Source organism: Vidua chalybeata, chromosome 19 (genome assembly GCF_026979565.1).
Source record: "Vidua chalybeata isolate OUT-0048 chromosome 19, bVidCha1 merged haplotype, whole genome shotgun sequence".
NCBI classification, from domain to species: Eukaryota; Metazoa; Chordata; class Aves; order Passeriformes; family Viduidae; genus Vidua; species Vidua chalybeata.
Window position 1 is genome coordinate 2,238,140 of NC_071548.1, and position 13,271 is coordinate 2,251,410.

The 13,271-nt window shown below is 44.1% G+C and overlaps 1 protein-coding gene across 3 annotated transcripts in view; it reads left to right on the forward strand.

Annotated features, from left to right (window-relative positions):
- Positions 1-11,626, forward strand: part of GAS7 (growth arrest specific 7) — an 80,881-nt gene extending 69,255 nt beyond the window's left edge. For all 3 annotated transcript variants that reach the window (XM_053960211.1, XM_053960212.1, XM_053960213.1), the window contains 3 exons: positions 1,294-1,373; positions 2,653-2,751; positions 3,456-11,626. In XM_053960211.1, the coding sequence (XP_053816186.1) occupies positions 1,294-1,373; positions 2,653-2,751; positions 3,456-3,569 (293 nt within the window). In that variant the 3' untranslated portion in view covers positions 3,570-11,626. The remainder of the gene's footprint in view (positions 1-1,293; positions 1,374-2,652; positions 2,752-3,455) is intronic.
- The last annotated feature ends 1,645 nt before the right edge of the window (positions 11,627-13,271 follow it).

Here is a 13,271-nt window from a genome sequence, read left to right on the forward strand (position 1 = left end):
CCTTGAAAGTGATTTTTTTGGGTTTTTTTTCCCACTGCTACTCAGTGACTAAAATAATTTCTCTTCTAGGAATACTGAGGATTTAGTAGTGTGTGCTGTCCTGTGCTGAGGACACAGCCAGTTGCTGTGACCTGTGCATGTTTTACAGAGGCTCAAGCCACATCTGCAGGATCCATCAGGAGCTTTTCTGAGATCTGCAAAGCTGATACATGCAGCTCAGTACCTTGTCTGAAAATAAGTTTTAGCTAGGCCTTCCATGTTTCATCCCTTCAACAACGGCTGCTCCTTGGCAGAGTGCTCCTTCAGAGTTTTGAGGTTTTTAAAACTTCAGGATATGTGTCTGGGCTTTAAGGAGTCTGGGAAGAGTCCCTGGCAGTGTCACCATGTGTGCAGGCAATCATTTGAGGAGAAATCAAAGTTGTGATTTAAGAACAGGAGGCTCTGTAAGAGATGTTCTCTATTCACCTGAAAATTCACAGTCTCTCTTTGTTCCTCGGGTCCTTAGAAATTGTTCATAATTGGTTTTTATTGAACAAGCAAGGAAGAGCTGAAGATCAGAGAGGGAAAGAGAAATTGAGCCTCATTTAAAGAACAAAGAGAGTTTCCTAGCTGGAAAGCAGCAATCTCTGAGAATTGTTTTCCAAATTTGCCACCTGCCTTTCCCCCTCTGTCAATACAGATTCCTGCAACAAAGAACAAAATGGGAAGGACTGCAGCTTCTTGTGTTGCTGCCCTGGTCGAAGGAGCTGGAGCTCAGCTGGAATTGGGCATCTCCAGGGGCTGGAGAATGCATGAGGCTGCAAATCAGCATCCCTTCATCCAACAGCTGGGGCCTGATGCATCCCTCCCCTTTGAGACAGAGACCCCTTAGAGTGCAGTCTCACCTGCAGAGTGCTACCCTGCAGTTCCATAACTCACCATTGCTGATTTCCCATTTTAATTACTTTATTTTTCAAAGACAACTTTCCATCTATGGCTTTTTTTTTTTTTTAACTGAAGTAACTTGCCTTTTTTTTTTTTTTTTTGTATTTCTGGGCATTTTGTAAAATACTGCTCTTAATGCTTATATTTTTCTTTCAAACTCTTGTCTTTGCCCCCTATTCATTCTCACCCCAGTCACCTGCTTTTTTACCAGACATCAAGTGCATGCATTTAGCTGAAATGTTGGTCCAACTCCTCTGAGCTCCACCAGGGTTCATCTTCAAATCCTTGGGGTTTACAAAACCTGACCTGCACTTTCCTTCTAAGCCCTGGCTAGACAAGAGTGACGTGTTGCTGCTCTGACTCTTTCAGGGGATGACCTGATGCGCTGTGTGGATCTTTACAATCAAGCCCAGTCCAAGTGGTTTGAGGAGATGGTGACCACCACTCTGGTATGTAACATCTAAAACTACCCTTGCAGAATTGTCATAGCCTACAGCATTCATCATTCACAGCTAGTTCAGTGCAGAGCAGTGGGGAAAATTGGGTGATGAATCTCACATTGTTTATCCCATTCTCAGTCCTAAGAAAAACTCATCAATAGGGGAAAGAAGAAATAATTGTTTATTTGCAGAAGGCATTAAACCAGTTCAGGGCTGCTTAGGGGCCAGAACACTCAAATTGTCCTTAGGAAGGATGAAGTAAAGCACAAGAAAAACACAGAAAAACACACGACAAATCACCAAATCCATTTACACCTTAACGAAATTTTCTATTCCACGATTTCACAATTTTCTTTGAAGTCTCCCCAGAGCCATCTCTTCTGCAGACTTAACAGCCCCAGTTGTCTCAGCCTGGTTTGCTGCAAGCTGCCTTGGAGCATCTCCGTGGCCTCCTCTGGACTTAACCCAGAAGCTGCACATCCTTCTTGTGCTGCCAACCCCAGAGCTGGCTGCAGTGCTCCAGGTGGGATCTCACCAGAGCCTTCCCTAAGGCTTCCCCTCCAGACCCCTTTTTTGTCTTTGTGGCCCTGCTTTGGACATTCTTAACAGCTTAAAGTCTTTTTTTTTTTATATTAGTGCCCCAAACTGCACACAATGCTCAGTGTATTCAGTCCAGAAGGACTAAATGCCGATTTTAGGGTATAATATCAGAATCCAGAAGAAGAGGGAGGCAAAAAATATCAAGAGGAAAGACAGAAATCACCTCCCTTTCCAACTGAAGTGTTGCTGGGTTCTGCCTACTGCCAGCTGAGCAAGGTGGAAGCTTGTCCCAGCTCATCATCTGGTGAACTGTGCTCTGACAGGTATCTGGTTGGAATGGGGGTGGTCTGAGCCATCCCCCCCAGCGTGCTTTCTGCTGCCCCAGGGAATCACTGTGATTTCTGTAGCTAGCAATAAAGCCCACAACACTTCTTGCAGGAAACAGATTCCCTCTTGCTTGCAGCGTCTCTGAAGGCAGTGGCTCCACTCTCTGCCTTGGTTGTCTCAGTTTTGGAACCTTTTGGAAAGGTTTGACCTTCTTTTCTGTTGCTAGGCTGAGATGACTGCTGTTGCTTGCTGTTTCTTATTCTTTGCAGAGCAGAGGAATGTGCAACCACAGAGTCCAGCTCCAAAGCATGACCCTGGGGCAGTATCGCACCTACTGGCAGCCTTTTGTGTGTCATCCTTTCTCTGGGCCTCCAAGCTCAGGTTCCAGTAAAAATATGGACTTGTTTTTCTTCATGTCCAGGAGCTTGAGAGACTAGAAGTTGAAAGGGTGGAGATGATTCGGCAGCATCTGTGCCAGTACACACAGCTGCGGCACGAGACAGACATGTTCAACCAAAGTGTAAGTGTGCTTTTTGTTTGCTCCCTGTGCCCTTCAGTGCCCTCCAGCTGAGCAGAATGGTCCCTCCTGACCTGCTCTGACTGGCTTTTGTCAAAGGATGTGGGGGAAGTGTCTGCAGGCAGCTTGTTAGTCTGCAGCAGTGCTGTGGTGCCTCCCTGCAGTCCAGGACTCGCTGATCACAGTTCATGCTGCTGGATCACAGCTCTTTCCTGAGGGAGACACAGCCAGCTGAAGTACATTTGGCCAGCATGAGCCATTATTAGCTCTCCCAGCATGATGCACTACTCCATGTGCTCTTCTGTTTGTGCTGAATTGTTTCACTGCTGGAAAGGGGAGTGTGTATATATTTTCCTTATTAAAAATTGGCCTTTTATCAAATCTTAAAGTATGGGGGATGCACGCTGACTCAGTACAGCTGCGCTTGGTGTAAGGTGCAGATTGCAGGACAGGAGTCAGAGGCTGCCTGGCTGCTGCCTGGCACAGGAAACCTGTCTCTGCTTCTTCATGTTAAGTCTCCCTCCTCTCTGCTTACCACAGGGCTGCACGTTCAGACCTGTCTTGTCCATCCAGTCTCATGTACGTGCAGCTCTTGCTTGTCTGCAGGTGCAGTGTAGGCATGCCCACAGCTGCTCTGCGTGTCAGAGCAACGACTCTCTGCTTGAAGTGTGCCCTTGACATTTGGATTCTTGTTTTCTTCATTTCAGACAGTAGAACTTGTGGATCAGTTGCTTCGGAAAGTGGATCCTGCCAAAGACAGGGAACTGTGGGTAAAAGAACACAAAACTGGAGATATCCGACCTGTGGACATGGAAATATAGACTGATCTGTGGTTGGATGTGATGAGTCCACTGAATTAAGCAGGCTAACGTTTGTTTTCAAGGGTCAAAAGAGCATAGGGAAAAGGTTGTTTCACTACCAGACAGACACCTTGTAATTTATGCCTGTATGGGCTATCTCTGTTCCATTTAGTCATTACAATGGTCCTCGTTGTGCTAAGCCTTAAGCACCAGACATTCCAGGGTGAAAAAAACAGATGTGTGCTTCCCACCAGAGGTTCCCAATTGCACGCAGCTTCCAGGAGAAATCTGCTTCCTGGCACAGAAAGTGCCCTGTTCTTCAGTGACTTTGTGCTCCACCCCTTGCATGACTATCTCTATACAGTATGTTAGAACAAGCAGGCAGAGAGCCTCTGGCCAGCAAGGAGATAACTGAGTATGATGCAGGAGGCAAGGAAGTCCTGATCACGAATCCCAGGTCTGTCACTGACTGCTCTCATGGCCATAGGCAAGTCAATTAGCTTTCCTGGCTCCCCCATTTATCAAATCTGTGTATCCTGCAGCAATGTTGTGTGAATACATTGCTTTCATACAACACTGTCTTTTCACCATGGCAGTGAAGTGATGGCCCTTCTCCCAAAATCTGTGGAGAAGATTCCTGTTCTTCCTGTTTTATACTCCCTCTCAGGGACACATAAACCCATTTTCATGATTTCTGTTGTCGGCCAGTCGGTAAGTTTGAAAGTGTTACCATCGCAATCTTTTATCAGGAAAGACTTGGTTGTACTATACCTACCTCATTAGCTGTCAGAGTGCCCTCAATGACAGAAGGAGGTCGTATTCCAAGGAATAAACGAGATGTTTAAAAACTCCCCTGCTCATGCAAGGTGTTTTTCCACAGAATCTCCTTAAAGACAGTCCTCTAATAGTTTACTTGGGATTCAGGTTTAAATTTCCTTTGTTGGTTTCTTCAGGTGAATGCCAGAGACTTTAGGTATTTTTAATCACCGGGTTTGTCCCGCTAAATTTTGGCTTTTATCTTTTTGGAGCCTGATTTTCAAAGGTGCCATGACTATGTGATGCTAGATTGCATTCAGTGTAGATGTAGGTGCCCAGCACTTCTGTACCATCAGAGTCTTAGCCTGAGGTTTTTTTCTATGTTACTGTCCTGGTTTAGGGCAAATTATGAGCATCATAAAGTCACCCCAGGACATTTACCCTTACTGCAGACCACCAAAAATTCAACACTGCTCTTAGCAAATAGTGTTATGTAGTTTGGAGACTGGTTTTGAAAAGGTATTTATTTTCTTCTGCTGTTATTTCTGATTGAGTATTCAGTGTTGCTGTTAATGTATTTTTTCAGCATTTCATACAATGCAAAGATTCTTCAGATTCTTGCTTTAGATCCAGGAGAAATCTTGATTCTCACCATTGTGGCCTTTACTCAGTGTTTACTGTGGTCTTAGCTGCAATATCCCAAACCATACTATTTCATTTGATCCACAGTTTTGCTCCATTTTATCTCACTGTTACTGTCCTTTTCTCCCCAGCCCCAGAACTGCATCCTTCTTTTGTTCTACTACTGTTCCAGGTTTTTGTTCACCATCCTCCAAATGCTGGGATTGGATCATTGGGAGTCAGTATTCCTCTTTACAAATACAAACTGAGACACAGAAAAGTCTTACCTGAAGCATGTTTGTAACATTGCTGCAGTGGTTATTTTCCTGGTTTATTATTTCTAAATTATTATTGCATTTTTCTGTTGCTCCTTTTTCCCCAGCCATCTCTTTGCTAGCACAGGTTCATTCCTGTCTTGCAAATGCCTTCACAACCCACTCCTCTGCTGCTTCATTGACCTTTACAAACCTTTAGCATCCTTTGCTCGTTGGCAGTTGGAGTGCCATGGCTGCTGCGTGCTCAGGATCACTGCTCCTGCTGTGACACTTCTGTGCTGCACACTTGGGAATTTGGACTCCAGTTTTATTCTTGGTGTTGGAAGAGCACACTGTGGTGTGAGCCTCACCTAAGTTCCTGCACAGAGCACTGCAGCACCAGTTGAAGTGTTTGGTTTGCCTGAGTGTCCTTGAGCTTAGTGAGAGCCTCCCTGGAATCCTCTTCTCCTTCTTCTGCCCTCAAGCAGGGCAGTTGATGATCTCTCCTTTTCAGTCTTTCTACTGATTCACTCTCTGTCTTACTAATTCTTGGCCGTATCAGTGTGTACTTCTAACTCTTGCCTTGCACTTCAGAGGACAGGCACTTTTTTTATTTTTTTAAGCCACAAGTGCAGGTTGAACTTGGAAAACTTCAGTGGCCAAAATAATGTGAATACATGAAAGCTGCATTTCAGGTTGCCCTCTGTTCTAGGCTGTATTGTAAATTGGAATGAGCAATCTTGACAATGCCTCAGCACGTTCTTGTTTTGATTGCAAAACAAAGCTAGTTGTGCACTTTATACAGTATTCTCCTTAATAAATACCTGAAATAATTTGTTAGCAATTACACTTTATTTTTCCTCTTTCTTTAAAGAAGTTTGTTACTTTATCTATTTTGGACTGGAAATACTGTCCATTAGCACAGGTTTCTCTGGGAACTGTAATGTGTTTTGGTTCCTCTGCTAAGGTGTATTTATGCTGCTCTAAACTCTTAGTTGGAGGGTTTGTTGGTTTTGTTTGTTTGAGGTTGGTTTTTTTGTTGTTTTTTTTTTTTTTTTTTACTTGGTGGAGGCTGTGTCTCTTTTTCACTTCAGTGACCAGAGGAGAGCACAGGTACCTGGCTGTTGATCTTTCCCAGCCCCAGGAGATGCTGGGTTCTGCTCCACCACAGGTGAGATGCTTCATCCACAACACTTCTATCTGCATTCAGTGCAAGTTTTGCTGTTGCTTGTAAACAGTTTTCAGCTCATTTCTTTCAAAAGATGATATTCCCTCTTGATGTGACCCTGCAGATCAGTGTTGCCTGGCTCATTCCCCTCTCTGATGGATTTTGGATAGTGATGCCTTACAGGTCAGGCTGTGCTGGACTTCCCTTGCTTCTAACAGGCAGCATCTTCAAAGAGGGAAGTGGCACATTTAAAGGAGAGCATGGGTTCCTGCTCTCACAGGTAACTTTGGGAGTTTCAGCATTGCTCTGTTTGTCTTCCACTGAGTTTCAAATATGCAGTGGAGCCCAGTCTGTCTTCATGCTCATCCTAAACAGCTGCTTCTCCAGAACAAGATCAAACTTGTGTTTTATTGAAATCCCAGCATGTGTGGATGCTGCATGATGCTGCTGCAGTGTCACTGGCTAATGGAATACCAAAGGAAGTCCCTCACCTCCAGTACTGAGCTTAGGCATCCTCTCATTTCACCTGGCATCTCCCACGCCTGGTGTGAGCTTTTGCTGGTTTAGTCACTGTGGGGGTCAGATTGGCAGGGTTCTCTCTCATCTCTGCATGCTCTGAGGTCACAGAGCAGGTCAGTTCTCAGCACTGTTTGCTTTCACTGCCAGAGGTAGAACAAGGGGGATTTTCCTCAGGTCCTTAGCAGGTAGCTCTGCTTGCCCAGATCTGTTAAGCCACCTATGTTTTGGGAGTGCTGCCACACCTGTGAGCTCCCTCTTGGTCTGAGTGATGCTTTCACACTCTTGTCCCGTGCTGGAGGGGGCTCTGGCATTTTCCATTTCAGCCAGAGCCTTTTGGCCCTTCTCTGGGCTTCCTGAACTCCATGGCCTCAGATCGGTGCCAGAGCTGGTGAGGTGCTTGCCAGCTGTACCCTCAGCTGCCCTACAGAATGAGAGCTTCTTACTCCTCATCCAGACCTTCCTGCCTGTGTCTTCAAAGCACAGTTGAACATCTTTCTCTCGAAGGTATTCTTTCAGCTCATTTCCTGCCAGAACTCCTTCTGGATCCAGTGCTGTTGGCTGATTCCTGTTGGAGTTTATGAGCTGAAAGCAGTGAGTCCTTTACCACATGGGCCAAATGCACTCTTCTCCCACTAGCAGCAAGATTCCAGTTTCTTTCTTGGAGTAATATCCCAAAAAAGCCTAATTCTCAGTTTGCTCCAGGTTCAGTCATCTCTGTAACTCACACTTGTTCATCACTTCTATGGGTTGAACATCTTTTGAAAGACTTTGGTTGCTCCCTTATAGGGACATTAGTTCATTATTGGACACTGGAATTGTAGAAGATAGCTTTAATTTTTTAAAATTTTATTTTAAAATACTGTAACAGCAGTGAAAATTGTACAGAAATCCCTGTTATGTTTCCTTTCCCCCTGTGCAGCTCCTTCTGAGCTGCTGGGGGCAGCTGTGCTCCCCCTTATTGCACAGATAAACACTGAAATCACACTTCTTGAGTGCCTGACAGGCAGCATGCAACCTTGTGCACTGCTTCTTTTTCCCTTTATGCAGCTTTTTTTTTTTTGCTTGGGTTAGTTTTTTGGGTTTTTTTTTTTCCCCTAACAGGAATTTTCTGTGGGGCATTCACAGGAAACTTCTTTATGCTTGTAGCAGTCGTAGTTTCTCGGGCTTTGTTAGAACTTCCTAGAATTGTCCTTGTTTTTAATGTCATTATTGAAATATCAGCTGCAAGTTAGGCTTGTTATATAGAAATGGGCATTCTTCACCTGTTCTTTGGAAGTGCTCAGCACTCAGAGATTTCTTGGAATACAACAGGGAGCTAAGAGATAAGAGTCTTTGAAAATCAGGCTAACAAACAGAAATGCACAAGCCTCTTCTTTCCTTATTCGTACTCAAGTACATGGATGAAGTAAATATTAAGAAATGAAAATAATTAAGGTGTAGTTGCTCTCTGTGCAGCTCCCAGCAGCTCCAGTAGTGTTCTTGTGTGGTGCTGCAGTCAGAACACACCTCTGGAGTCTGGAACCACAGGTCACCTGCTGGTGCAGCTGTAAAAACTCCAATCAAAATAAAAACTCCAAACTCCATAATTCAGTGACAAAGTAGCTCTGCCCATCTATTTCTTCAGTCACACACAGGGAGAGAAAGGGCACTGCTTACCCAGGTGGGTCCTTCACTACCAAGCACCTTAAGAAATCCAGACAAGCACTTTGAAGGTCCCCCTGGAATGAGTAGATGTGGCTTCTTGATGTGGTTATTGGATGTTTCCTTCTGCACTGAAAGCAGATTTGCTGTTTCACAGTATCTCCTGTGCTCTTGTCCACTGGTGCAGCCTGCTGTGTCTGGTCCCAGAGATGGCAGCAGTGTCCTGAGGGCACTCCTGGTCACCCTGACATTCCTCTCATTTGGCAATTACATCTCCAAAAGGCAGGGTCAAAAAGGCAGTTTGCAAAATAATGAGCTTTTCAGTTCACAGACCTCTCTGGAAAGCCTGCAGGCTTTTTGCTCCCCAGTGTGTGTTGGAATAGCAGAGTGGCGTGGCAGAGGTTGCTGAAGCATTGGCTCTGAGGGGTTGCTGCTGTGTGGACCCTCCTGCCATCCTCTCACAGGGATGGGGAACAGCCCACAGGCATCCTGTGTGCACCAGAGGAGCCTGCTGGCCACATCTATCTCAACCAGGTGGGCAGGAGTCACAGATAAATTCAGATGAAAGCAGACACATAGGGCAGGAAGATGGTTACCTCAGTGGCATCTCTCCCACACCCTGATGGGCGTTGAGTAATGATGAGTAAGGAGCCCATCACTGTCCCAGTCCTGCTCAGAACCTGAAAATCAGTGCTGGAACGTGTCTGTTGCTGACCCAGAGCTGTCCAGCTCACACCTGCTTGCACCCATGGAAGGCCTGTAGGTGCCAGTGCTGCCCTGGGGGCTGGAGAGGGGCTCTGGCATTTGGCTGGCCCAGGTCAGGTGTGCTGAGCCTGCTGTGCTTCAGCAGCCTGGAGCACACAGCCCTGCTGATGCACAGTGGGAATGAAGTCTTTCCTGGCAGCAAATCCTCGTCTTTTCCCGAGAAGCACTGTTGTAAGAATAACACCCACTGCTTTGTCTTGCAGTAGATTTTATTCATATGAGTGGTGCATCTTTCAACTCTTCATTTCCCCCTCTCTGTTGTTATTGTAGCCAGCTCTTCATCAGTGAAGTACAACACTTTAATTTTGAAATTCCATAGAGCATATCTGTTATTTCAATGTGCTAACCAAACTTCACACTTCTGGCTGTTTTCTGAGAGTTTTAAGAGCTTTTTTGGAGAGGTTATTTTGGGTTTTATTTTGGATTTTTTTTTTTTTAATCTGCCAACAGGTTTGGAAGTGTAATAACTTCTTTTTGTGCTAGCTGCAGTTTCTTTTTCCTTCCTGGATGTTTTTTCTGAAGGGACCAACACATAGCACAATTCAACCTAAATTTCTAATCCCATGCATTCCTCAAGGCAGAAACCTTTTGTGCCTAATGATGCATTTGAGTCTAAGAACTGTATGTGGATAAAATCTTTCATAGACCAATAAATAAAAAAAAAAAAAGTCTTAGATTAACCACATAATAATAACAGAAAAAAACACGTATAGATTTGAGACGTTCAGATTTAATTCCCTCAACTTACATTAAGTTGAACTATTTCAGGTGTGTCATAAGAGACAAACTCAGTGGATGTTCAGAAAAAAAGCTTTCCAGCTGCTCTATCCAGGTTCAGTGAGTGGACAGGACTATAATTTTGAATATATGCAGTCTTTTAGGGCTACTGATTTAACAAGTAACTGAGTAATGGCTTGTATCACAACCCTATTAAAATTCTGCTAGTAAATCCCCTTGAAGTGCCTCTTTAAATAGTATCTGCTACAAGCATGTGAAAAAATACAGATTTACCCTACAAATTGCCAAATCTCAGGAGTGCACAGCTCTGTGCAGGATTCTCAGCCCCTTCCTTGCTCTGAGCTGTGCACCCTTTTAGGACAGCCACATCTCCAGGAGACCTGCCTTTGGCTCGGAGAATTTGCTGTCCAGCTCAGGCATCCTAAGTTCTCAATGCTGAAAATGGAATAGAAAAAATAGGACTTAAAAAGTCTTATTAAAAAGCAACTGCATTGAAACTAATCTTTGACCCCATCCTTGGTCTCAGTAGAATAAGCAGGGAAATCTGCATAAAAATAGTGTGCAGTGATAATTTTGCATAAAAGAGTTGTTACACTTTATTCCATAGAATTAATTAATAAAAATTATAAAAGCCCACAACTTTTTTTTTTTTTTTTTTTAATCCCAGCAGTTGCAGAGAAGACGTGTTCTGGTCCTGGAACTCAAAAGCTGAATTCAGGGATTTCAGGGATCTCACATCTGCTAACAAAATAATCAAAGTCATGTTAATCCCAGAATTTGGGAATGGTTGGCCTGAAATCCCTTGTTCCTTTGGAGTTTTTGGATGAAATGGCTGAAATTATCAGAACAGCCTAAGGAATTGGGATGTCCATCCTCTTTTAGGTCAAAAACTTTCTTTAGGGACAGCAGCCTCTATCCATTATCCATTACTAGTTGGACAAAAATTCTTTCTTCTCCTTAGGTGATTCCCTTGTTTTCTGCAACACAAGACTGTGAGAATTCCACTGGGCAGTTCTGCAGACCCTGTAGCAGCAGGGATTCACAGGCAGACACCAGTCATACACTAAACCAGAGTTTTCTACCAAAATTAAGTTGCTTATTTGGTCCTTTTTGTGTAAATTTTCCTAAATACTTCTAAATTTCTAGGAAAGTTGTCTTTTGCCAGTACTAATGACTTGTTTTTAAAGATGCTTAACCAAAATTTTATAACTTCCCATAAATTTTGGCTGACTAGACCCCTTAAATAGTTTATTTGTCACACAGCCTCTGTCTGGGTTACTAGTAAATCTTGGATCATTGTGGAAATTATGGGATGGCTTTTGTTCCCTAAGGATAGATGAAGGAATCACTTACTCAACTTAAGTTGAATGAAGAAAAGATTTAAGGGGCAGATCTTCAGCTTGAATAAACTGGCAGGGTTCAGTGGAAGCTACTTGATGTCAGCTGTGGATCTTGTCCTTCAGTGTTGAAGGCATTTCCTATATGTAATTTTTCTGTCTTACTGTAAAACAATTTCATATGGTTAAACTGTATTTTCCTATATTGTTCTGCAAGTTTATATACACCATAGTGCTCATCTCATCTCCTGTAAAATAAACTGTACAGAGACACATTGAGCATGGAATTGTCTTTACCCAGTTGCTTTTTCTTCTCCCACAGCCCCAAACCTCACGAGTGCAGTTTGATCAAAGACTCTGTGGGCTGCCACATGGACTTTATTCTATTTATTAATTATTATTATATTTATTTGTTACTATTCTATTACATTAATGCAGCTTGATTTTGCAGCCACATCACTGGGGTGTAATCTTCTTGTGCTTACCCTTTTCAGATCTTTATGTGATATTCAGACAAGTATGGTTCCTACAGTTTTTATTTTCAACTTTCCTGGAAATCAGTTTAAGAAACACGTGTGGTTAAGTGGTTCTTGAGCAAGCAAGCTGACCATGAGCAGCCTGAGAGCAGCTGCCATGGGATGGGTGTGTTTTTTATGTTTTAAGTGATCTGGAGCTCTTCCCCACCCAGTCAATCCTTTACTTTCAAGCTTCAAGTGCAGCTGGAAGCTCAGTTGAAATCACTGCTGTAAAACCTTGTTAATAGTTTTTCTCCTTTTGATATTTGAGTTAACATGCACGCTGACAATGTCAAGTTTTTTGACAAGTTTTCTGACAATGTCAAAATCAGACCTGCCAAAACCCTGCCTAACCCGACCCCTACCTGTGGAAAGGAGCTCGGAGCAGCTGGGGGGTCACAGTTCTGCCCCTCTTCCAGCAGGGTGTGGCATCCATACATCTCATAAACCTCCATGGAGATTCTTTCTAGGAATTTTTATGATTTTGAACTCATTAAGACCTGGTTTCTGCAACCCCCTGCACTCTGTGGTTGTGCTTGGAGGTGGGAAGTGGTGGCAGAGGTGTGCACACACTTCTCGGAAAGGAGGAGACACTGAAGGTTAAACATTGAAAAAGTTCCAGGTGGAAGCTTGGTTTTCGCAGCAGTGTCTTTGCACCTTGTCCAAAGTTGCCTAAATCTGTTAAAAAACTCTCAGAACGCTGTTTCAGATTCTGATGCATGGTGTAGAGCAGCTGGTGAGTACCCTCCACCTTCTGTGGTACATTCAGCTGCACCCTGACAGCAAAAAGCACTTCCTTGTAGATTTGACACAACCTGGAAACCCAAACTGGGGAGACACTGAACAAACCATTTGCTGTGCTGGTGTAGTGCCAGTGCCCAGCAAAACATCACAGTTAGAGGACCAGAGCAGGTGTTGGCAGTGGCAGGGTGGCAGCCTTGCAGCCTGCAATATTTAGATGCAGAGGTCCCAAGGTTTAAGACCATTCTGCACAGGAATATCTCTGTTAGGCTTCTGCAGCCATAATAATTAAAAAATCAGCTTGGATTCCACAATGTAATCAAGCCTTTGACTTCTGAGGGCCATCCAAGGGGAAAAGCAGGAGATGACTGCACCTACAGATGTCTCAGGCCTGAACTTAAAGCAGCTCCTGGACCCAAGGACCAGCCCTAAGGCAGGTAAGTCCTGGTGGTGCTCTTGGGGGCCCTGACAATGATCTGTTGGATCTGTCTTCATTTGTGTTGGCCACTGGGCACACAAAGAGACAACTCTGCCTTGCAGGGCTTAGGATGGACAGACAGACAGCCTGCAGAAGGTCACAGGTTATGATTATTATGATGATTTGCCGTGTTCATGGAAGGATTCACATATGGCCCTTGAAATAGGAGTAGACATGGCTACTGCTGTGA